Source organism: Eleutherodactylus coqui, chromosome 13, assembly GCF_035609145.1.
Source record: "Eleutherodactylus coqui strain aEleCoq1 chromosome 13, aEleCoq1.hap1, whole genome shotgun sequence".
Classification (NCBI taxonomy): Eukaryota; Metazoa; Chordata; class Amphibia; order Anura; family Eleutherodactylidae; genus Eleutherodactylus; species Eleutherodactylus coqui.
The window spans coordinates 56,136,181-56,163,014 of NC_089849.1; the positions used below are offsets into that span (position 1 = coordinate 56,136,181).

At 43.6% G+C, this 26,834-nt stretch overlaps 1 protein-coding gene across 1 annotated transcript in view; it reads left to right on the forward strand.

Annotated features, from left to right (window-relative positions):
- The window catches only part of SNTA1 (syntrophin alpha 1), a 65,135-nt gene that overhangs the window by 19,270 nt on the left and 19,031 nt on the right, over positions 1–26,834 (forward strand). The window contains exon 2 of the mRNA XM_066587389.1: positions 15,359–15,544. Within this exon, the coding sequence (XP_066443486.1) occupies positions 15,359–15,544 (186 nt within the window). The remainder of the gene's footprint in view (positions 1–15,358; positions 15,545–26,834) is intronic.

Sequence of the window (26,834 nt, forward strand, 5' to 3'; positions counted from 1 at the left end):
GCCCAGAATGGGCAGCAATGGTTCCGAATCCTCTCCCACTGGAGGAGTTTGTCGTGACCGATGCCCAACCTTGGAAAGTTCCCGGGGTCCGGGGGATGAGGCTGGGGACTTCCGGCAACTGTCTCAAGAGCTTTCAGTGGGTGAGGAGGACAATGACGATGAGACACAGTTGTCTATCACTCAGGTAGTAGTAACTGGAGTAAGTCCGAGGGAGGAGCGCACAGAGGATTCGGAGGAAGAGCAGCAGGACGATGAGGTGACTGACCCCACCTGGTTTGCTACGCCTACTGAGGACAGGTCTTCAGAGGGGGAGGCAAGTGCAGCAGCAGGGCAGGTTGGAAGAGGCAGTGCGGTGGCCAGGGGTAGAGGCAGGGCCAGACCGAATAATCCACCAACTGTTTCCCAAAGCGCCCCCTCGCGCCATGCCACCCTGCAGAGGCCGAGGTGCTCAAAGGTCTGGCAGTTTTTCACTGAGAGTGCAGACGACCGACGAACAGTGGTGTGCAACCTTTGTCGCGCCAAGATCAGCCGGGGAGCCACCACCACCAGCCTCACCACCACCAGCATGCGCAGACATATGATGGCCAAGCACCCCACAAGGTGGGACGAAGGCCGTTCACCGCCTCCGGTTTGCACCGCTGCCTCTCCCCCTGTGCCCCAACCTGCCACTGAGATCCAACCCCCCTCTCAGGACACAGGCACTACTGTCTCCTGGCCTGCACCCACACCCTCACCTTCCCTGTCCTCGGCCCCATCCACCAATGTCTCTCAGCGCACTGTCCAGCCGTCGCTAGCGCAAGTGTTGGAGCGCAAGTATGCCGCCACGCACGCTCAAGCGTTAAACGTGCACATAGCCAAATTTATCAGCCTGGAGATGCTGCCGTATAGGGTTGTGGAAACGGAGGCTTTCAAAGGTATGATGGCGGCGGCGGCCCCGCGCTACTCAGTTCCCAGTCGCCACTACTTTTCCCGATGTGCCGTCCCAGCCCTGCACGACCACGTCTCCCGCAACATTGTACGCGCCCTCACCAACGCGGTTACTGCCAAGGTCCACTTAACAACGGACACGTGGACAAGCACAGGTGGGCAGGGCCACTATATCTCCCTGACGGCACATTGGGTGAATTTAGTGGAGGCTGGGACAGAGTCAGAGCCTGGGACCGCTTACGTCCTACCCACCCCCAGAATTGCGGGCCCCAGCTCGGTGGTGGTATCTGCGGCGGTGTATGCTCCCTCCACTAAACCACCCTCCTCCTCCTCCTGCTACGCAACCTCTGTCTCGCAATCAAGATGTGTCAGCAGCAACACGTCGCCAGCAGTCGGTGTCGCGCGGCACGGCAGCACAGCGGTGGGCAAGCGTCAGCAGGCCGTGCTGAAACTACTCAGCTTAGGAGAGAAGAGGCACACAGCCCATGAACTGCTGCAGGGTCTGACAGAGCAGACCGACCGCTGGCTTGCGCCGCTGAGCCTCCAACCGGGCATGGTCGTGTGTGACAACGGCAGTAACCTGGTGGCGGCTCTGCAGCTCGGCAGCCTCACGCACGTGCCATGCCTGGCCCACGTCTTTAATTTGGTGGTTCAGCGCTTTCTGAAAAGCTACCCACGCTTGTCAGACCTGCTCGGAAAGGTGCGCCGGCTCTGCGCACATTTCCACAAGTCCCACACGGACGCTGCCACCCTGCGCACCCTGCAAGATCGGTTTCATCTGCCAGTGCACCGACTGCTGTGCGACGTGCCCACACGGTGGAACTCTACGCTCCACATGTTGGCCAGGCTCTATGAGCAGCGTAGAGCTATTGCGGAATACCAACTCCAACATGGGCGGCGCAGTGGGAGTCAGCCTCCTCAATTCTTTACAGAAGAGTGGGCCTGGTTGGCAGACATCTGCCAGGTCCTTGGAAACTTTGAGGAGTCTACCCAGATGGTGAGCGGTGATGCTGCAATCATTAGCGTCACCATTCCTCTGCTATGCCTCTTGAGAAGTTCCCTGCAAAGCATAAAGGCTGATGCTTTGCGCTTGGAAACAGAGGCGGGGTAAGACAGTATGTCGCTGGATAGTCAGAGCACCCTCCTGTCTATATCTCAGCATGTTGAGGAGGAGGAGGATGAGGAGGAGGGGGAAGAGACAGCTTGGCCCACTGCTAAGGGTACCCATGCTGCTTGCCTGTCATCCTTTCAGCGTGTATGGCCTGAGGAGGAGGAGGAGGAGGAGGATCCTGAAAGTGATCTTCCTAGTGAGGACAGCCATGTGTTGCGTACAGGTACCCTGGCACACATGGCTGACTTCATGTTAGGATGCCTTTCTCGTGACCCTCGCGTTACACGCATTCTGGCCACTACGGATTACTGGGTGTACACACTGCTCTACCCACGGTATAAGGAGAACCTTTCCACTCTCATTCCCGAAGAGGAAAAGGGTTTGATAATGATGCTATACCACAGGGCGCTGGTGGACAAACTGATGGTAAACTTCCCATCCGACAGCGCTAGTGGCCGAAGGCGCATTTTCGCGGGCCAGGTAGCAGGGGAGGCACAGAGATCAGGCAGCATGTACAGCGCAGGCAGGGGACCATTCTCCAAGGCCTTTGCCAGCAAGACTGTGTCACCGGTCCCCAGCCAAGGCTGAGTTGGCGGGAGCACAACAGACAGGAATTCATTCCCTATGCAGGGAGACACTCCCTACATCCTCCATATACACATAGAAATAGATATAGACTCAATAATGCAACACATATACCTGTGCAGAAAGATAATAATACACAAACTGAGATCCCATACCCAAAGACTCCCACCATATTTCACAACCAAACAAATATGCCAATACACACTAGATTAGATCTAACTTCAGCTCAATATCTAGATAAAAACATTAATTCACTTACCATAATAGATTCTACACAATGTAGTTCAGGTCCAAGACCATCCACCTCACAACTCAACATTCATCAAAATAAAACCTATACGCCTGGAGTGGCCCCCCAGGAACTGAATTTTTCCACTCCCGTATTGAAACCTCAAACAATTGAAAATATATTACTTAACACCACAATGGCTGACTCTCCGCCGGACATATTAGATTTATGCCTAACCAACACACAAACTTCAGCAATTGATTCCGGGCCACAAAATACCAGTACATCGGTTTTTTTAGGGACCCCTCCTCTTTATTCCGGTCAACCAAGAACCACCCGAACTTCATTCATCACACGAACAAATCCCAGCACCCCAAATCCTCCTCCAACAATCGTGAGAAAGGGGAGTCCTCAACAAGGAGTACGATCCAAAATTACACAATTCTACCCACGGATCCAACAAAAAGAGAGAACAAACATATTAAGACCAATAGGAGGAAAAGAAGGGGAAAAAGAGGAGGGAAGCACATCACAAAGAGTAACAAGATCAAAAGATCGGAACACCATACAGAAGAGGATTTGATGGATTTTGAACAAACCAAAACGTACGGCATATTCAATATATCCAATTATATATTGAAAAGAAAGGAAGTAGAATTATTGGCGAATGGCCTATCGTTCTGCCCAACAACAGGATCAAAATTATTTGATCTTTTTGTGGATCTGAATTCTTTTATTAAGAAACTCACCCTAAATAGGTATTATATCATCAAGGAAGGGGAAAATGTGATGCGTAATCACACCAAATCAACAATTGTCACAACAGACGAGACACATAAAGATGATGTCTTTTGTCTACATGATCCAGTTCCAACGGATCTAAAATCAAGAACTAAATTCTACCCGGTAGAAAGTAAAGGGGAATATATAGAGTTGTTTTATCACAATGTTCTGAAAGATCTAAGACACGTGTGAAAAAAGTTCATTAGGAAGATCCAACCTAACAAGTACCCAAAGAAATACTCTTAAAGCATTACAACAGAATAATGATATTGTTATCAGATCTGCAGATAAAGGGGGAGGGATAGTAATACTTGACTATCAACAATATCATCAGGAGTCAATGAAAATTCTGGATGATAAAATGTATTACCGCAAATTAACAAAAGATCCCACCAAAGACATCTTGGAAAAATTCCATAAACTAATGAAAGATGCACTCTCTTCCAATAGCCTTACGGATACAGAATTCAAATACATCTGCGATATATCTCATGACAGCCCATACTTTTATCACATACCAAAAATTCATAAAAACATGCATAATCCCCCAGGTCGTCCCATCATAGCTGGGATGGGCTCCATTACTAACAAACTGTCCGAATATGTAGATGCACAACTACAAAAATACGTAATAACCCTACCCTCATATGTAAAAGACTCAGGGCACATACTGGAGATACTGAGAGAGATGCATTGGGAACCAGACTATATCTGGTGTACGCTTGACGTAGAGTCTCTTTATTCAAACATCAATCATGAACAAGGGATAGAAGCCATAGAGACAATCCTCAATGAAGATCCTCTAATGCCGGAACAGCAGAAAATCTTTCTAACTAGGGCCATTTTATTCATACTACAAAACAATTACTTTTCATATAAATCTACCTACTATATTCAAACACTGGGGACCGCGATGGGGACGAAATGTGCCCCATCTTTTGCGAATTTGTTTTTGGGGGTGTTCGAACGTTCCAGATTCAGTGATCCACGTATTAAACTCTATAAGAGATATATCGATGATATCTTGCTAATCTGGAAAGGCACAAAAGAAGACCTCACAGAGTATATTACAAATCTTAATAAAAACCACCATAATTTAAAATTTACTGATTATATCAGTGAAAGCAGTGGTCTTTTTAGACCTCGAACTATCTACCACAAAAGAGAACAAAATCAACACCAAAACCCATTTCAAAAGGGTAGATACAAACAGCTATCTCAGTTTCAATAGCTGTCATTACAAAAAATGGAAAATAAATGTGCCCTACGGCCAGTATAAAAGGGTCAGACGCAATTGCACTACAGACCATGATTTTATAGAACAAGCCAAAACCATTACCACCAGGTTCAAAGAAAAAGGCTACCCTAAAGACATCATAGATTGTGCCTATGAAAAAGCATTCAGAGAGTCAAATGATAGATCGACGAAAAGTACTACTGTGAGAGAGAAGACAAAATCAGAGAAAAAATTTCAGTCAGCTTTTATTACTAAATATAGCTCCCACTTTAGCTCTATCAAAGGAATCTTACGAAAAAATTGGTCCACACTAAGGGAAGACCCATATCTGAATAAGAATCTACCAAAGAACCCTATCTGCATATTCCGTAAAAACAGAACTTTGAAAAATATACTGGCACCTTCCCGCCCGACGAAAGAAAAAGAAAAACAAACAAACAAAATGATTAAGCAAGAAAATGGTGTTTTTCGATGTGGTCAGAAGAAATGCAAGTGCTGCCCACATATAACACATCAAACCAAACAAATTAAGATCAATGACAAGGAATACGCTAATATCAAACAACATCTAACATGCGGAACATTGTACGTCATTTATCTTTTGGAATGCCCATGTCAGGCGAAATATGTGGGCCACACAAGCAATTCCCTTCGAACAAGGATATCACAACATAAATGCAACATCAGAAAGGGCTATTTAAAACATAGCATATCCCGACATTTCTTCGTGACACACAAGTGCGACCCCTCAGGACTAAAGGTGACTCCATTGGAGTACATTTCCAATAAATCTATTTCTGACCTCCGGAAAAAAGAAATGTTCTGGATTTTTAAACTAGATACATTGGTTCCAAAAGGTCTAAATGAGGTATTAGAAAAAATATAAAAACATGAAATACCAAATAAAAAGATTTTATTGCATCAAATATGGTAATCCATGCATAAACATGAAAGAGTTCACAAGAAATATCGAAACGCATTTCAGTTAATAATATATATAAAGGAAGCACATCATGAAACAAAGTATATAATAAGGATTTTTATAGAGAGTTTTATATAAAAAAAAAAAAAAAAAACTTTTTAAAATTTTTTTTCTTTTTAGAAAATTTATAATTTCATAATCGCAACTGATAATACGGAATCTTCATGATAATTTATTATTATTTACGCTAATTCATAAATATATATGTCTTATAACATTGTTTTTAGAGCTATGAATTGTATTTATATATGTGTGTATATTCATATACATAGTATTCGGGACAACAGCGCAATATAAAAATATCTATTTATTTATTTATATAAAATGAAGAGTCCAACCAATCAAAAAGTTCCTTTTTATTTAATAATAATTTTTTATAGCTTTTTGCATATTTTATATAAGATGAATTCAATATGAAAAAATACCCTTTGTAATTTTAGTTATTAAGAGCTTTCTTTGTGTATATAAATGCATATCTTTTTGAGATCATGTGAACATGCCACATATAGGGGGGAGAAGAAAGAAAATTACAATATTTCACATTAGTAAATGTATTTTTATGGTGACGTCTTCCACAGACGCATAATATGATCGGACCTCTTGCAATGACAGCTCCGATTCCAGAAGACCTAGTTCTGACGTGATGACGTCATTCCGCAAGACGCATCACATGATCAACTTTGAGTACGGGAGGCCTCGGCTTCCCCCATTGCTAGGTTACCTACGTACGCCGCGATGACGTAGCCCCGCGGCCCGTCACAGTATCAGTGCGGCAGCCCATATTCCCTGTTGTCCCGAATTTAAGGATCTAGAACTTCTAAAACGGATTTTTATTTTTCCAGTCCGTTCTATATTTATACTTATATCCATTTTTAGAAGTATATATGGATTTTAATCCCAGTTCATTGGAACGCATGTAGCGTGCTGACGTCACCATGTTGATGCCGAAACTCCGCCCACAACATGGCGGCGGTACGGGAGCACTGCTTTGACTGCTAATTGTAAGTCACCCAGTTTTACTATATTAATGACTGTTTATTGTATGTTTGTATGCTTGATAAAGACCTGTCTTAGGGTCGAAACGCGTTGCAATAAAAACTGCACCTTATGGTGTAGGTAAAGATACATTTTATCAATCCTTCATCCCGTGAAGCGCTATATTGGATTTTTTATTTTTCACTATTGTCTACACTGGGCTCCCTACCAATAGAGACCCCAGACATCCTAGCAGCTCTCCGAACAGGATCAGGGAAGGAGGATCGTTTTACTTACCTACAGGCTAACCCGGAATTGGAGGTACTAGTGAGTTAACCCTCCAAGGTTACTCACTTAGTACCGGGTAAGTCGCCTTTCTTTTTTCCTCACTTACTTAACATATTACCACCTTAGCACCGTAGGAGCGCTATTATTGATCCCGATACCATTGTCTATTTCATACCCGAAGAGGAAAGGGGTTCGAGAGTGATGCTATACCACAGGACCCTGGCAGACAAGCTGATGGTAAAATTCCCATCTGACACCGCTAGTGGCAGAAGGCGCAGTTCCGAGGGCCAGGTAGCAGGGGAGGCGCGGAGATCAGGCAGCATGTACAGCACAGGCAGGGGAACACTCTCTAAGGCCTTTGACAGCTTTCTGGCTCCCCAGCAAGACTGTGTCACCGCTCCCCAGTCAAGGCTGAGTCGGCGGGAGCACTGTAAAAGGATGGTAAGGGAGTACGTAGCCAATCGCACGACCGTCCTCCGTGACGCCTCTGCCCCCTACAACTACTGGGTGTCGAAGCTGGACACGTGGCCTGAACTCGCGCTGTATGCCCTGGAGGTGCTTGCTTGTCCTGCGGCTAGCGTCTTGTCAGAGAGGGTGTTTAGTGCGGCTGGGGGAATCATCACGGATAAGCGTACCCGCCTGTCAACCGACAGTGCCGACAGGCTTACACTCATCAAGATGAACAAAGCCTGGATTTCCCCAGACTTCTCTTTTCCACCAGCGGACAGCAGCGATACCTAAACAATACGTAGGCTGCACCCGCGGATGGAAGCATTGTTCTCTATCACCATCAAAAACGTGGACCTTTTAGCTTCATCAATCTGTGTATAATATTCATCCTCCTCCTCCTGCTCCTTCTCCTGAAACCTGACGTAATCACGCCGAACGGGCAATTTTTCTTAGGCCCACAAGGCTCAGTCATGTAATTTTTGTAAACAATTTTTATACGTTTCAATGCTCATTAAAGCGTTGAAACTTTCACCTGCACCAATTTTTATTTTAACTGGGCTGCCTCCTGGCCTAGTTACCAATTAAGCCACATTAACCAAAGCGATTAATGGGTTTCACCTGCCCTCTTGGTTGGGCATGGGCAATTTTTCTGAGGTACATTAGTACTGTTGGTACTCCAATTTTTTGGGCCCTCGCCTACAGTGTAATCCAATTAATTTTTTGCCCACCTGCATTAAAGCTGACGTTACATCAGCTGTGCTGGGCACTGCAATGGGATATATTTATGTACCGCCGGTGGCTTCCTGGCACCCACCCATGCTGTCGGTCCACACGGAGTTGTAACTGCATGTGTCCACTTCTAAAGAACCCCAGTCTGACTGGGGCATGCAGTGTGGGCCGAAGCCCACCTGCATTAAACATGACATTACCTCAGCTGTGCTGGGCAATGCAATGGGATATATTTATGTACCGTCGGTGGGTTCCAGGGAGCCACCCATGTTGTCGGTCCACACAGAGTTGTAACTGCATGTGTCCACTTCTAAAGAACCCCAGTCTGACTGGGGCATGCAGTGTGGGCCGAAGCCCACCTGCATTAAACATGACATTACCTCAGCTGTGATGGGCAATGCAATGGGATATATTTATGTACCGCCGGTGGGTTCCAGGGAGCCACCCATGCTGTCGGTCCACATGGAGTTGTAACTGCATGTGTCCACTTCTAAAGAACCCCAGTCTGACTGGGGCATGCAGTGTGGGCCGAAGCCCACCTGCATTAAACATGACATTACCTCAGCTGTGCTGGGCAATGCAATGGGATTTATTTATGTACCGCCTGTGGCTTCCTGGGACCCTCCCATGCTGTCGGTCTACACGGACTCCACAATAGGGAGTTGTACCTGCCTGTGTCTACTTATAAAGAACCCCAGTCTGACTGGGGCATGCAGTGTGGGCCGTAGCCCACCTGCATTAAACATGACATTACCTCAGCTGTGCTGGGCAATGCAATGGGATTTATTTATGTACTGCCGGTGGCTTCCTGGGACCCTCCCATGCTGTCGGTCCACACGGACTTCACAATAGGGAGTTGTACCTGCCTGTGTCTACTTATAAAGAACCCCAGTCTGACTGGGGCATGCAGTGTGGGCCGAAGCCCACCTGCATTTAATCTGACTTTAGCTCTGCTGTCCAGGGCACTGCAATGGGATACATTTATGTACAGCCGGTGGGTTCCAGGGACCCACCCATGCTGTCGGTCCACACGGAGTTGTAACTGCATGTGTCCACTTCTAAAGAACCCCAGTCTGACTGGGGCATGCAATGTGGGCAGAAGCCCACCTGCATTAAACATGACATTACCTCAGCTGTGATGGGCAATGCAATGGGATATATTTATGTACCGCTGGTGGCTTCCTGGCACCCACCCATGCTGTCGGTCCACAGGGACTTCACAATAGGGAGTTGAACCTGCCTGTGTCTATGAATTAAAAACCCCGGTCATGTTGGGGCATGCAGTGTGGGCCGAAGCCCACCTGCGTTTAATCTGACGTTAGCTCTGCTGTCCAGGGCACTGCAATGGGATACATTTATGTACAGCCGGTGGGTTCCAGGGAGCCACCCATGCTGTGGGTGCACACGGAATTCCCATTGCGGAGTTGTACCTGCCTGTGACTATTTATAAAAAACCGCGGTCTGACTGGGGCATGCAGACACCTTGACAGAATGAATAGTGTGTGGCACATAGGTTCCCCATTGCTATGCCCACGTGTGCAGCTCCTGATGGCGGTGGCACAGGATTATATTTCTCATTGCTTCTGTACAGCATTGTGGGCTATCGCCCCGCCCCTTTTAAAGAGAGTCGCTGCCTAGCCGTGCCAACCCTCTGCAGTGTGTGCCTGCGGTTCCTCCTCATGGCAGACGCACTTATAAATAGACATGAGGGTGGTGTGGCATGAGGGCAGCTGAAGGCTGCGCAGGGACACTTTGGTGTGCGCTGTGGACACTGGGTCGTGCGGAGGGGGGGGGGGTTGGGCAGCATGTAACCCAGGAGAAGTGGCAGCGGAGTGTCATGCAGGCAGTGATTGTGCTTTGTTGGAGGTAGTGTGGTGCTTAGCTAAGGTATGCATTGCATGGGCTTTTCAGAAGTAAAAATTGTTGGGAGGGGGGTGGCCCACTCTTGCCGCTATTGTGGCTTAATAGTGGGACCTGGGAACTTGAGATGCAGCCCAACATGTAGCCCCTCGCCTGCCCTATCCGTTGCTGTGTCGTTCCCATCACTTTCTTGAATTGCCCAGATTTTCACAAATGGAAACCTTAGCGAGCATCGGCGATATACAAAAATGCTCGGGTCGCCCATTGACTTCAATGGGGTTCGTTACTCGAAACGAACCCTCGAGCATCGCGAAAATTTCGTCCCGAGTAACGAGCACCCGAGCATTTTGGTGCTCGCTCATCTCTAATAATAACACATTCACTTACAATTCTCCTCTTTTGATGGCAGTAAGGTACACTAGAGTGGGCACCTTAATGTAGCACTGATTCTGATTTCTCGATCTCGGGTCCTCTTCTCCTCTCACTCACATGGCCATCTCTCTTCTTCTGCAACTGACCCCTCACATGCTGATCACGGGAATCTGAACAAATTCTTGGCCCATCTTAAATGCCACAACTGTCTTCTACGCTAATGCCCTTGAACACATTACAGTGTAAGCCACAGTGCGGCATATGTGCCAACCAGAGTGCCGTACAATTAAAATCCTCAGTGTTCCCATAACACTGAGAGCCGCCATGACCCATAAGTGATCGCCACAGTGCCCCACAGCAGTGACCGCCACAGTACCCCATTAAAAAAGGCCAAAACCATTTTTGGGGTTTGCATTTGCATTTTTTGTTACCTATGGTAGTTATGATGCCATTAGTGGATTGATGACGATGGAGCCCCTATGCAGCTGCACAGGTGGAACATATGGTCATTGGCATTTCCTTTCCCAAACTCAGAAATATCAGGGATTCATATTTAGAAATTGAGTAATTCCACAATTGTCACGTGAAATTGATCTGGGGTGCAGATTTAGGTAAGGCTTTATTTAGGTGGGGGAGTGCAAGATGTGCCCAAGAATCTCAGGCACAACTCACGTTGGACACACATGGACACCCATACGATACGCATAGACACTACATATTGCATATCCTATTCTTGTCCATACTATGGATGATATTAGGACGTACAGCAATTTTTTTTACATATTCCATCAGTCCGTTGCGTGTATATTCCCATAGGTAATAATAGGTCCGTGAAATACACAGAGAGTAGAAAAATATGTTGCGTGAGTAAGCAGTTAAAGTGCCCAAAACATCTGCATGAAAACCTGTAAATATAATATGGTGACAATATATATTACTAAGGGCTAGGACATAGAGTATGGATGGCTGCACAGCATTAACATCCCACTGGGTGCTGAGATCAGCCTTTGAGGGCACTACTAATGCATTTGGTTAGATTTGTTAAGGATGAGTTCACACATCGCAGATATGCCGCAGAGTTTAAGCTGTGGATGGCATGCCAATATTCTGCAGCAATGTACAAGCACAATGATTGCCAATGGCATCTTAACCCCTTAAGGACCAGGCTGTTTTGTACCCAAAGGACCTGGCACATTTTAGGGCTGTTACCCATGTGGCGGTTTTACTGCCCTATTTTTATTCTTCAGCTACAAAAATTATTTTTGCTGATTTTTTTTTTCCCGTGACACTAAGGCTAGTTTCACAGGGGCGATCGCGATTTTGCCACGAGAAAATCACAGCGACATCGCGTCTTTGTTCTCGTGATTTGTGGGCATCAGCAGTGCTTTTTTTTTTAGAATAATCTTGCGTTGCTGCCGCCCGTGATAAAATTGTGCCATAAAAACGTGTGATTTTTTTTTTATTCACGAAAGTCAATAAAAAACAGGCTCCATAGGGAAACATGGGAGATAAAAAAACACACTTCGCACAAAGATAGAGCATGACGCAATTTTTTTGTTCTCCCAACATCGCATCAGTGAAGATATCTCAGACGGGAAGGAAACCACTTAAAATCATTGGTTTCATAATCTGCTTTTTTACTGACTTTCACATCAAGCGAAAATCGTGCGATCTTCTCGCCCGTGTGAAACTACCCTTAGGGGTACTTTTTAAAATCTTTTTGCACTTACTTTTTTCTGTTTTGTAGTTTTGTTGGGAGGTAAAAAGTTTTAAAAAATCTGTAAAAAATTTATAGTTTATTTTTAATATTAGTATATTTACGCTAAAATAAAGTCCCGGAATGGGTTCCTCATTTTGTTTTGGATATGTTCATATATAATTTGGCTAGTCTTGGATATGACGATGGTTTGAGTTGGCGGTGGGTCATTTTTTTATGTATATATATTTTTTATTCTTTTAACTTATTTTTGTAACTATTTTTTTTACCATTCATGCCCCTGTGAGGAGGTCATTCACATTGACTTTTTAAAAAAAATTTCACACTTTTCCACCGTAGCTAGGGCATCCATAGGAGCCCCAATTCCAGAGAATAACATCCCTTGTAGTGACAGTAGTCACTAACAGCTGATCAGGGTCTTCTATAACCCTGCAGCTCTGACTTGGCAGGGGGCACCCGGCAGTCACGTGATCGCTGGGTCGAATACCGGAAGTAACACTTCCGCTTTCTCTCTTGACTACATAGCACTCATTGACTAACGTAGTGCTGTGACTAACAGCCGAGGAACAGACCTGCTCCTGCTAGATTGCAGGAGCTTAAATCCTGTGCTATATATATACTATTGGCCAGGATTAAAGCCCAGGACCAAGCACTGTAAATTTACAGGGCTTGGTCCGTAAGGGGTTAAAAAAAAATTTACTTATAGAGGAAACAATCAGCAGCAGAAATGTTATAAATTTTGAAATCCCAAGCATGCTCTATCTGTTGCGGAAATGGCGTGGATTTTCACCGTAGATTTTGGTGTATTTTCGTGAACATATCCTTGAGCAAAGAACTTCTTTAGCGCATTTTAACTCTTGCTCTTTTGACAATTTAGGAAAAAAGTGAAAGACCCCTTAGAACCTATAATACCATTTCTCTGGATTTAGTCCGCTGTAAGGAGCGAGAATGCAGCGAACTAACGATCCTGACATTTTAAGAGGTCAGCTGCTCTTAAATGGCAGCAGCATGCTTAGGAAGTCATTTGCTCTGCAGACCCGCCTGCCATGCTGAACGTGCCGGAGATCTGCAGTGTAAGTGCTTTGTCTGTGTAAGCACCATTGTGCTCTGATACTTGTGACATGTCAGCCCGAGTCATGGCTGCTGTAAATCCGGGCATATACTATGTGTCTTTGTGCCTTTAGTATCTTAAATATTAATGATGCTCTTAAATATTAATATAGAAAAATGCTTTCATATCAAATATCTCTAATCTGTTCTGCATTTTTCAGGAGGATAGTTAGAGCCTTTTAAGGGTCTTTGCATACGCAGATATATTTAGCGCTAGCGGTGCCCTGGGCATTGTCTACAAATCCTCCACTTATCATTTAAGTCGAATATTATGTGACTGGTAAAAAAAAATCTAAATCTATGAGTAAGGGCGGTTTCACATGGCCATATGCGCAACTGTAGGGCAAGTGTCAGAAAAGCTAAAGCTAGTAATGAATTGAGGCTTGCAACAGAGGCCAAAAGCAACAAAAAAGATTTTGGGGGTATGTCAAAAGCAAAAGAAAAGTCAAAGATGCTATTGGATGTTTACAAGATGAAAATGGTGAATTGATTAAGAACGATGTAGAGAAGGCCGAACTTTTAAATTCTTGTTTTGTATCTGTTTTCTCTCAGAAAGTAGATGGAATATCAACTGATCTTCCCTGTGCTATTGGGGGAATAAAAGAATGCAGGCTATCTATAAGCTGAGAGATGGTAAGGGAACACTTAGCTAACTTAAATGAATTCAAGTCCCAAGGTCCGGATTAATTACATCCTAGGATACTAAAGGAAGCAGCAGAGGTAATTGCTGAACCACTCGCTGTAATCTTTGAAAATTCCTGGAGAACAGGAGAAGTCCCAGAAGATTGGAAAAGGGCAAATGTTGTCCCTATCATCAAAAAAGGTTAGAAGGTGGATCCAGGAAACTACAGGCCAGTGAGCCTGACTTCTATACCGGGAAAGATCTTTGAACAAATTATTAAACAGCATGTATGCAAGTACTTGGGTTGATCAGGCAAATGCAGTAGATATAGTATATTTTGACGTTAGTAAAGCATTTGACAAAGTATCTCATACTATACTTATTGAAAAAATCACCAAATATGGGATTGACAAGGCAACTATGAGGTGGATTCACAACTGGCTGAGTGATCATACTCAAAGAGTGGTTATAAATGGCTGCACATCCTCGTAGAACAATGTATCAAGTGGGGTACCACAAGGCTCTGTCCTATGGAATGAAAGCAATGGGATGAAACTGAAAGGGGGGAGACACAAATTAGATATTAGAAAAAACTTTCTGACAGTGAGGGTGATCAATGAGTGGAACAGGTTACCAATGGAGGTGGTGAGTTCTCCTTCAATGGAAGTGTTCAAACAAAGGCGGGACAGATATCTGTCTGGGATGATTCAGTGAATCCTTCACTGAGCAGGGGGTTGGACCAGATGACCCTGGAGGTCCCTTCCAACTCTACCATTCTACCATTCTATCTATGTTATCAACTTTTTTTCCTCATTTTGAAATGACTTAACTACCAATTCTTTTTATGTTTTCCAAATCTGCTTTCTTACCCGTCTAACCCTACAATCATGGATGTTGGTCAAATTCATCATTCTAATTCATTCCAATGGATGTCCTGTGTATTATACAGTTATATTAGGGAATTGTTACTTAAGCCATTCCTTAATAAATGACATAACATGGCCTGCCTTCTTAAAGGTGTATTCACATGGGCAACTGAGAGTCGCATCCGAGAATGTCACCTCGTCCGTGTGCAATCTGACGTAAGGTAAGAGAACATGTTGTGATTTTTTTCCGTCTCGCGGCATCGCTGCAAGAGATCATTTACGCATGTGAATACATCCACTACAAATAATGGGTTGCATTTTCATGCAAGTTTCCTGCGTCTTGCAACATTTGAAACTTGCATGATTTTCTCGCCCATGTGAATGCACCCTAATACTTCAAGAAGCAACCTAAGTACACACAATTAATAGATATACAAATAGCAAAACAGGCTGCATTGGGTAAGAAGTGACTGGCATAGAGAATGAGGTGTAATTTATACTACTTTTCTTTGCAGGTGGCCGGGAGAATAAGATGCCAATCCTCATCTCCAAGATATTCAAGGGCCTGGCCGCTGACTTGACAGGTGCTCTTTACGTGGGTGATGCAATCTTGTCTGTGAATGGAGCCGACTTATCTGAAGCCACGCATGATGATGCGGTACAAGCTCTCAAGAAGACAGGCAAAGAGGTGGTGCTGGAAGGTAAATGTCTCTAGTCTACCAGAGCAAAGCATTCTGGGAATAATGAGGAAACTAATGGGTGTAGGGAGTAGTAATGAGGCAAGATGAGCTACAAAGTGCTATAGACAACAGATATATAAAGTGGCATGAGAAGTGGATATTTGGTTGTAGTTTAACTCTCCCCCACTGCTATGTTGTGGCCAAGAATGTCTCCTGATGATTCCCTCACAGCTGTTAAGGGAACTTGCACATTCCAGGGATGATGGGAGGGGGACGTGGGAGGGTTGGAACGAAGAAGCAAAGTGCTGCACCCAAGAATCTTATTTTCCAAAAATCCAACACCTAGAAGGAGTTGTTGGACTCGAAGGAAACTTTTTCTGTGTGATTGTAATGTTGATATTCTTATAAGTAAGTGATTACAATCAAAGGCGTAACTTGAAGCTTCTGGGCCCCAATGCAAAATATCTAACAGGGCCCCCAATTTTAATGCTTTGTTCATAGTACTGGGCTCCCTATATGGCGAAGAGAGGCCTTATGGGCCCCCTGAGGCTTCTGGGCCCGGGTGCAACCGCATCCCCTGCTTCCTCTATAATTACGCCTCTGATTCCAATAACAGACCAAAAGGATCCTTTATTGCGGAAAACAATTGAAAGGAAGCTCTGGTACACCGGTTGGTCGCCTCTAGCTTAGGTACAAGATATGGTACGGGTGGACATGGAGGCATACAGGTTCAGTATGGTATCCTGCGGCATACCGGTCCATATTTACTGTAACTGAGCCTCTAGATCGTGCAAACTCAAAATTTGTCGAATTTTGCATCCCAGATGGTCCCATACATGTTCTATTGGTGATAAATCTAGTGACCAGGCAGCCACAGAAGTGTGACAATGTTGTGGAAACATTCCTGTGATAACGTTACTGTGTGCGGCCGAGCAATATCCTGCTGAAAGCCGCCATTAGAGGAACACATGTGGCTGCAGGATGTCCTGAACATATCGCTGAGCTGTCATTGTCCCTCGTACCACTACTCGGGGGAACGATTGTTGTATGGGATGCCCCCCAGACCATCACACCAGCAGTGGGGGCAGTGTGCCACTCCACAGCAAACGCAGGATTGAGGCACTCACTCCAAGGTCTCCAGACACAAACACAGCCGTTGTCAGTGAGAAAATTAAAGCTGGATTTGTCGCTGAAGACAACCCGGTTCCACTCTGTCACTTACAACACCACTGCAAATGGAGGTGAGAGTGGGCAGGTGTTAAAGACAGTACATGTAATGGGCGCTGGGAGACCAAATGTCCTTTAGCCAAACACCTGCAAATGGTTCCGACAGACACAGGGCTATAACAATGGTGCCACCTGTCTCTGGATGGCGGACAACGAAACAGTTGGAGCTGCTCGTGCTTGTCGGACGATCCTCTCTACTGGTGGTCTGTCAAGGGCGTCCTGAGCCCGGTCTCCTTGAATACCCTCACACATTCACTGGTCCCAACAGCCACTAACAGTCTGGTCAAAACTGCAGGATTTCTGGGTACCCTGGTGGCTCTGGTGATCTGGTCATCAATTGAGGTGGGATGGTAGCCCTGATTTAAAAATGTCCTTTTAAGATGGTATAAATGTTCCTCTCTGTCTGTTGGATTGGAGCAGATCCAGTTATATCTGATGGCCTGGCTATAGACAATGGACTTTTTGATGTGTTTAGGATGGTTGCTGTCCCATCTGAGGTATGTGGGCCGATCAATCGGTTTCCGGTATAGGGATGTCTGTATTGGGTTGTTTGAAATATTTATGGTGATGTCCAAAAACTTGATTTCTGAATACGAGTAGCTTAATGTCAGGTTTATGGTGGGGTGGAATGCATTGAATCTGGAATTTTATTAATTCTTGTTCGGTGTTGGTCCAGATGATCACAATGTCATCAATGTAGCGGAAGTAGGCCAATGGTTTGCTGGGGCAGGAGGCCAGAAAGTCACTCTCCAGTTTTACCATGAAAAGGTTGGCATATTGTGGTGCCATTTCACTGCCCATGGTGGTTCCGGTGAGTTGCAGGAATATCTCTAACATTGTGGAACGCTGCGGAATTACAACCGTGCGAAATTCCATGGAGAAATCTACAGCATTTCTGCATCAAAAACAGAGTACAATTTGCACCATTGGTGTGGAATTTGGCTCAAAATTAGCTGCAAATCCAGCAGATTTCAGTGCAGATTTTGACTTTATTTTTAATGCAGAAATACTGAAAAGAGTTACTTTGGAGCAGAGAGCTGGATGCCCAAAGATAAGGACAGGTTCCCTTTAATATAAAAGGACTCTCAGGCTGCCCATACATTTTAGATAGCTGTCATTCAGTGAGTGCCTGTCTCACCGAACTCTGCTATACACATGAATGCTTGGATCTATCTGCATGTACCATGACTGTAGGGAAGGGAGAAAACCACTGCTGCCAGACAATCCCACATGCCTGATCCTTATCTGCCATCGGGGGAGAGCCAGAAGGCCCACATACACAGTAGAATAACGTCTGGTCCTGCTGAAATTATTGGGTTCAGCTGATCTAGATCCAATGTGTATGGCCATCATCAGAGCACAATTTCAGCACATCTGTTGGAAACTAGTTTTTTCCACAAAAGAATGACTAATTAATGACCAGTAATTAAGGGTGTAATTAAAAATGTCAATTCCAGCCAACGTTTTTTGAATATCTATGGCCAGATTTATAAGACTTGCTAACTCCTATATACTAAGGACTGGGTAGACATGATAACGGGGATATAACAGGAGCCAATTCTCGCACTGAGCACTGCATATCTTGCAGTAGATATGCGGAAACGGTTAAAAGTGCTTCTGAATTCTCTCTTGGGTGTCCAACTCTTACTGACAATTAAAAACCAGACTTACACAGCTGAGTTACTAGTGCAGCATGAAGTGACACCAAATTAATAGGGTTTTCCCAAAATAGTAAGCCCAGCAGATGCCAGTGGAGGAATGGTTTTTGTACTGGTGTGTCATCGAAAGGTCTTCCGCTTGGATTGAGAATGATCTTCCTGATGCACACGAGTGTCCCGATGCATTTGTAACTTGGCTAAGTAGTTTAACGTCACCTAATTTAACAGACCAGAAATTAATTTTTCACGTGGTCATTAGAAAAAATGCTTAGAGGACAACGGGATGGGATTTCCAAGATCTTCTAGTGTCAGTGGCATGCTGGTTGGCCACTATGTACTATAACAGTGACCCTTTTAAAGGTCAGCTCCATTTAGGAGCAAAGTGTGATAAAAATAGTGACATATTTTACAGGTCAGTTCTTTCCAGACCCCAAACCAATCTGCAGTAAATAGAAGTTGTCCTCTTCTCGCTGGATACTATGATTACTAGGTAAAACGTTGCATAGCCAGGAAGCTTGCTGTGTGAGAATCCGAAGAGCCGGTGACAGTGGAGTGCAGTGTTTTGTAAGTTGCACTTCGGATGGAGTCCAGGTTCCAGAGTTAAGCAAACATTTGCTACCATGCAAAGTGGAGCAACATAAGGGCATCAAACAACCGCATCAATCCAGGTTGCCAGAGTCAGACATGTGACTGTTCCGTAGCTATCTCCAGTAGACTTACCACTGCTGCCAGGGATGGTCATACTGGCCTTAAGCTGTTAAGAATATGTATTACTCTGTAAATGTAAGAACAATTTCCGCATCCAGTGAAGAACCATGTTTTGCAAATTGCCCAGGCGTCTGTCATCCTTTGGCCTACTGGTACCCCAGCTTACATGTGCTCGAACCCCTTTATATGGAGTATGTCCATAGCAGTTTTTAGAATGAGGTTCATTGGGCCCACCAGAGATAATAACTTTGAAGACCCATGCTTCATCTATACAGAACATGTGCATGTCCACGTTAAATCACTTTGTAAACACAGGATACGTCATTAATAGGGTCTGTCAGGTTATTTGTGAATTATTCCATAAGGGGTAGACCATAGAGACAAATGATTGGCACCCAATAAGCTCCATATTGTCTTCTGATGCACCTCTGGGACCCATTATTGTATTAGCAATTTAGATTTCCCCATCTCGTGCTTTGATCTTTTAGTACTATGTTTATAAAACCATAGAAATCCCTTAACCCCTTCCCATTAAAGGACGTAAGTTGAAGTCTTGGCTAGAAAGGTGTTCACGCAAATGGATGTAAACTTACATCCTGTGGATGGCATGGGCTCAGAAACAGACGGTGACTGACAGCTGCCCTCCTACTGCAACAGCGGGGATCGATGTTCTCACGGATCTCCGCTGTTAACCTGTAACAAAATAGTAATAAAAAACAAACAAACCACTTTTTGTGCATTTCCCCCTTTTTGTTTATATATATTTTTTAAATAAAACCCAACATGTTTGGGATCACATCTGTAACCACCTGTACAATAAATTTAACCCAAAATTTATCCTGCACGGCAAAAAATATATTAAAAAAACCCCCTTAAAACAGCCAAAATACTTACTTTGCTCATTTCACCTCCAAAAAAATGCAATAAAAGTGATCAAAAAACGTATGTACCCCAAAGTTGTACCAATAAAAACTACAGCTCAACATGCAAAAAACAAGTCCTCATATAGCCATGTTGAATGAAAATAAAAAAGTTCTGGCATTTGAAAAGTGAAGATGAAAATCCCCCCAAAATCGTTGTGTCTTTAGGACTAAAATAGGCCACGTGCTTAAGGGGTAATGACCCTATTGGGTTAAGTACTTAGACAATTAGGATAAGGGATACGATAAAATCATCCTTTACCTCACTTTCACTTCCGCCCATTTAAAGCTGTGTGTCTGTGGGAGAATGGGAGCTGTGATGCTCTTGTCCAGTCAGCTGTGAATTTGGAAGAGCCTAGAGAATTGCATGACTGGCGGAGACCAAGATTTAACTATTTAGTGGAGTAAACTAACTCTACTCCTGCCGCGTCTGTAGCTCCACCTTCCGAAATCCATTGTATGTATCTTTATGGATACCTACTGTCCATTTCTTGATGTATCTTTATATTAATGTTGCATTTTATACTTTTTACTAGTGTTTTTTTTTATACTTTTTTAGCATGGCCCGTTTCACTCATAGATAATGTTCTGCTCTAATACATCCCACCGTTGTACCTACCTGCTCTGTGCTTTTAACATCCATTATTTAATTCATCCCAAGTAACTCGAAAAATAAGTTTTATGTTATTGAAGGGACATGGCTAATGTAGGAGGCGGGGGGGGGGGGGGGGGGGGTTAGCTTACGTTGGATGTGAACGCTGTAGAATTGTATGCAGACCCCACAATTTGAAAAAGACTCAAAGGGTCCTTTCACTCGAACAAAATATTTTTGCATTGCACATCTGAAAACTTTGAAAAATTCTGCACCAGAATCTGACAAATGGTGACAACCATAGGCATAGGGACAGGACAGACAGGAGATTCAGACCAGACATCACCGATCTGATGGAGTGGGGGAACAGATGACATACTACTCAAACAGCTAAATGAGTTTCAAACTACATACATTCACACACAAACCACTAGACGGACACAACAGGTTTCAAACAGACAGAGCTCTGAGCCAGACAGAGGTCAGGAAAGCCTGCATGCAGACATCACCAAAATAACTGGCACCCAGTAGACTTTATACACTTACATCATTGCTGATTGGTCAACCAGGGGAAACGCCTCCCCGTCAACCAATCAGTCCATGCACTTCAGGAGATGTTAAAGCAGAGAGAAGGGAACACTGAAGTATTCCCAGCAGGCAACAGCTAAGGGACCTTTTGCAGTGACAGGAATCAGTAAGGGAATCCTGACAGATGGCGCCTAAGAGCACATCTGCAGTGACAGGCAAGAGGCATACCTGTAGCGCACCGCAACAGTTTCCATCCATTTCTTTACACAATAGCGGATTTGATTCCTTCCGTGATTTTCTGATACCATATCTAGGTGTTAAAATTACAATCAATTTGGTCAGCAGGTAGTTAAAGTGTGAAGCGCATTATTAAGTAATGCTGACAGTGAGGTTGATAGTCATCTATCAACCAAGCCTATCTGCATGCGTAAATTACAAGGGAGGTTTTTATTAATGCACTTCATGAAGTCATCTGTGATCATTTATGAATTTAATCACACTCCAGAATATTTAAAGGGAAAGGTTCCGGCTGCCAACTGCCACCAAGATGTCAATACAATTGAAATAAAGCCTCCAATTTTCCAAAAATGGATACCTTAGAGGAAAAGCTCCTAACAGAAGATAACTCACCCGCTGTGAACAGCCTGTCCTAAGGAGGGAAGGCTGTCACACCTAAATCTGGATTGGCGTTGAAATTATATTGGTTTTGTTACGTAGGGACACCTTGTCTTTCTAGGTCATCCAACAGTGGAGAGCGTCTGTAGGAACTTCAAAGGTGAAACTCACATTGGTCATATAAGATAAAGACAGACTAGGTAAAAAGTTCCAGCGCTCCAGGCGCTTAGTTAGAACAATACACTAATACAGTTATATATGAAATCAGATAAATTCTCACTTACGTTATGGGGGGTCCTGAAACAGAGGACACTCCTAAAATCCAGGTATGCCCTGAACCGACCAGCAGTGTGAAAATAAAATGTGTGCCACGAATGTAGCCTAACACCATTTTATTGCTAAATGCACACATAGATACATCAAATGGGTATGCAACGCGTTTTGAAGGTTCACAAAGGAGGTGGAACCTTCGAAACGCGCATGAATGTATATAGTAATAATAAGGTGTTCGCCTTGAATCATGGCCTCAGATTTCATTTCCACACCACTGGTTGCTCAAGGCACACATGAGTTTTAGCAGGGTTTTCCTGTCTCTGGACACTCCCAGAATGTAAATGAGAATTTATCTGACTTCATCTAGAATTCTATTAGTGTATTGTTCTTACTAAATCTCTGGAGCGCTGGAACTTTTTATTTATTCTGTCTTTATCACCAAGATTTCAATGGCCAATTGTCAGCTGCCACCAAGGTTTAAACAGCCAACTGTCAACTGCTACCAAACCTTTAATGACCAACTGTCGCCAAGGTTCCAATGGCTGTATCACAGAAAGGAAGATATAAAATCAAACAACCACTGAAAATGGCCAGATACTTACTGATACAAGTATCTTGTATCAGTAAGTTTTTGGCCATTTTCAGTGATTGAATGCTCCAATGGCCAACCATCAACTCCCATCAAGGTTCCAATGGTCAACCATCAACTGTCACCAAGGTTTCAATGGCCAACTGTCAACTGCCAACGAGGTTTCAATGGCCAACTACCAACTGCCAAGAAACTTATGTCTGTATGCACAAATTACTGTCTCATTTTGGAAATCTGTGATGAAGAGAAGGCGCAAAAGCTAGGACTCTGGCATGACTCATTTATAAATATAAACTTAAAAGAGTCACTGGTGAACATAAAACCAATGATGCTTTATTTGAAACCAGCTCATAACATGTTTTGAGGTTCGCAGACCTCTTCATCAGATAGCTGGGTGAACATATAATATGATGTTCAGCATCCTAGTTCCCAGACACAGCTCAATAGAGAGCCACGATGAGTCAGCGTAAGAGAACCAAATGTCTGGGTGTAGCGAAAAGACTCTTTTAAGTCTATATTTATAAATGTGTCGCACCGGAGTCCTCGTTTCTTGTGCCTTCTCTCCAACGTGGTATCTATCGCTAATTTGACCACTGGTCAACCAGCATTCTAGGCCAACAGCAGTTTCATAAATTTGCTTCACCACCAATCCAGGGCACCATTACCGATCCTGGTTTCTGGGGCATGCTGTCCATTTTTTCCCCCTCTCTCATTTTGAAAACAGGGTTAAGATAGATTAATTTTTTTACATGTCTAATCCTTTGTTTCCTTCAACGCATCTATTGTGAAAGCTTTTTCCTTCTTTGGTATACAATATGATAATTACAACTCCGTCTACCATGTTTGATAGTAATATAAACTTGAATTTTCCTATCAGTTCTGCCTGATGATCCCTATGTTCCCTATGATTTCCATAGGACTCACATTGTGTTTGTCTTTTCTGTACTGCATTAAGTTGCCTGTACCACACTTAGTAGGCATTGGACCCACATTTTATCACTTACACATTTTTACGTCAAAGAAACAGTAAAAAGCAATTACTCCATTCCCCTGTAGAGATGATCCAAAAATAGAGCCGCGCAGCCTGGGGGAATTCTACATTTGAAGTCAGCTGTATTATCAGAGCCTTCCCTTTGCTAAAGTGAATGGTTCCAAAAACAATATTATACAGCAGAACTGTTTTAGAAGGATTGTTAACTGTATGTAATATACAGAAAAGTAGTTTAAAACAAAAACATTCATAAAAGCCACATAATACCTATAATAGCTATGGAAAACAGTTGAAGTAGCTCATAGAAGACACTAATTTAGCTATAGGATGTAGAGAGAGCAAATGCAACCACACCCAGGTCACTACGTCTTTGCCATATAATGCCTCATGCACATAGCTGAGCCTATATAGAGTGACATAGAGCCCCTATACTACAGTTCCTTTATACTGCCATATGCTGCCTCTGTATAGACTGTATGTCACATACAGTATATTCCCAATATACCCTGTATATTCTCAATATGTTTAGCAGCTCTTTTCCAGGTTAATGCATCTCTATAACACTTCTTCTGAAGTCTTCTGAAACTTGTTTGCAGTGAGGCACAGTTCACACTAATCTATCTTTCCTAAGAAGTAGGGATGAGCAAACTTTTGAAAAGTTTGGTCCGGCCAGTTCGCCAAACTTTTGCAAAAAGTTCGGTTTGGTCTGAATGTGTCCAAACCAAACTAGAAGTTCAACAAAACCCTTAAAACTGGTGTATAACACTGCCTAAGAGCCATTAAAGCCTGTGTAACACTATGAGAATGTTATACAGAGCTTTTACGGCTCTTCGACAGTGTTATACACCAGTGTTCAAGACCAGTGTTGAGTGAACTGAAGTAGTAGAACCCTGTTTCTGATAGAACTTTGCTAAAAACTTGGTTCGGGTTTGTGCCAAACCAAACTTTTAGCAAAGTTGGACCTGAAACAGGGTTCTACTGGTTCAGTTTGCTTAACACAGCTGAGTATAGATTTGTGTGCTTTTATGTAATGGGCAAATATATGTGAGACCCATCCTTTCGAACGTAGTTGATACACCTTTTGCCAATTAACACTTGGGTGCTCAATAAAAGACACGATTGATGCAACTGTGTGTTATCCGCTTTAGTTAGATGGTGTCTATGTCTTTGTAACATCGTCACGGTGTTTTCCTCACTGTTTTTCTCTCCTTCCTCTGTAAAGTAAAGTCATATTCTACGTTGAACTTTCCAAAAAAATAGTTGTGTGATGAGTAAGTGCAGTTATTGCATCCAGATTGTGTGTGTGCCACAGGGATCCAGCTGTCCGCAGTTCAGAACACACTTCATGTTACGCCCAGAGCTGTTTTTTCAAAGTGACTTTCTAGATTCACTTTTCAATTATTTATGCAGGGATAAGAGCACACAGGACTTATTTTAAGGGGACTGAAGGATGAAATAAGGAACTAACGCGTTTCCCATATACATACTGTAATCTATAGGTAATAATACGTCTATACACATTCCATGTGTATTACTAGCTGTTTACTATAGTTATTTGTATGTATTGGTAGTAGGACCGCCAGATCTCAGGGGGTTGCACAACCTGAGTCACATAAGAAAACAAGCCTTGTTTAACCCCTTAGCGTCCGAGGACATATATGTGCATACTAGGTGCGCATCAGTAATATGGCACTGGCTCGGAAGCTGAACATACTTCATACACGGCCAGAGTCAGCTGTCTTTGACAGCTGACACCCGTCCGCCACAGCCGTAATCAGAGTTTATGCCAATTGCAGCTGTTAACCCTTTCAAATGCTGCTGGCAATTCGGACAGTGGCATTTAAATCTCTCGATCGGTCATCAAAGGTCTCAAATGGCCCCCTCTCGATGAGATTGTGAAGTAATAGTAGCCAGGAGCCTTCTAAAGGTCCCAAGGGATGCCATGTGTTTCTGTCTATTAAGACGTGCTTATGGCACGTCTCAATACAATGCTGGTAGAAATACTATATGCTGCAATACTGAAGTATTGGAGTATATGGTATAAGTATGAGCAATCCAACAATCTCAATTTCAAGTCCCTTTAGAGGACTAAAAAAAGTTTTAATTCTTGTAAAAAATAAAGAATGTTAAAAATGTAACCCGCTTTCCTTTTTCTTATTTGGTAAAAGTCTAATCTGATCAAAATAACGGATTATTTATCCTGCATGGGAATGTTGTCCCAAAAAATTCACAATGCCAGAATTGTGCTTTTTTTGGTCACCCTGTGTCAAAGTAAAAAAAAAAATGAATAAAATACAATCAAAAAGTCGTACGTACACCAAAATACCAATAGAAACCACGGGTCGTCCCTCAAAAAGAAAGCCCTCGCACAATCCCATTGATGGAAAGATAAAAATGTTGTGGCAGTCAGAAGATGTGACTGAAAATTTTGTTTTTTAAAGATATTTTATCCCTCAAAAGTAGTAAAACTAAAAAACTACATACACTTGGTTTTGTCATAACAGTACTGAACCGCAGAATAAAGGTATCTTGTTCCCTGTGTACTGCAAAAACTGCCTCCCCCCAAAGATGGTGCAATTGCGTTTTTTCCACTTCACTCCACTTTAATTTTTAAAACATTTTCAGTACATTATACGGTACATTAAATAGTACCACTAAAAAATACAACTCGTCCCGCAAAAAAAGCCTTTAAACAGCGACGTCAACGGAAAAATAAGAGTTAGCATTTTTGAAAGTGGGGAGTAAAAACCAAAAATAAAAAGGCCGTGTCATTAAGGGGTTAATAACAGCCTGTGTAGCCTAAGTATTATGTGGTTTTCACAGTAATGAGAGATTTACAATGATTTACTGAATGTTTGGGGGATGTGTCACACAAAAGATGCCAGTACTGTTTGTCTATGGATGCAGTATGAGGGCTCAGTCACACGGGCGCATCCGGGCGCCGATGCGCCCGTGTTACTGCAGGATAAGACGGCCGCACTGCAGGTGCGGACGACTCTCCGCACCGCCGGAAAAAAGAACATATGACCGGCTCCATTGCCGGTCATGTGTTCTTTCTTCCTGCGGTGCGGAGAGTCGTCCGCACCTGCAGTGCGGCCGTCTTCTTCGCGCAGTAACACGGGCGCATCAGCGCCCAGATGTGCCCGTGTGACTGAGCCCTGAGGCTTTTCAGATGCAGTGCTGTGCAACCAGCTTATAATTAAAAAATTG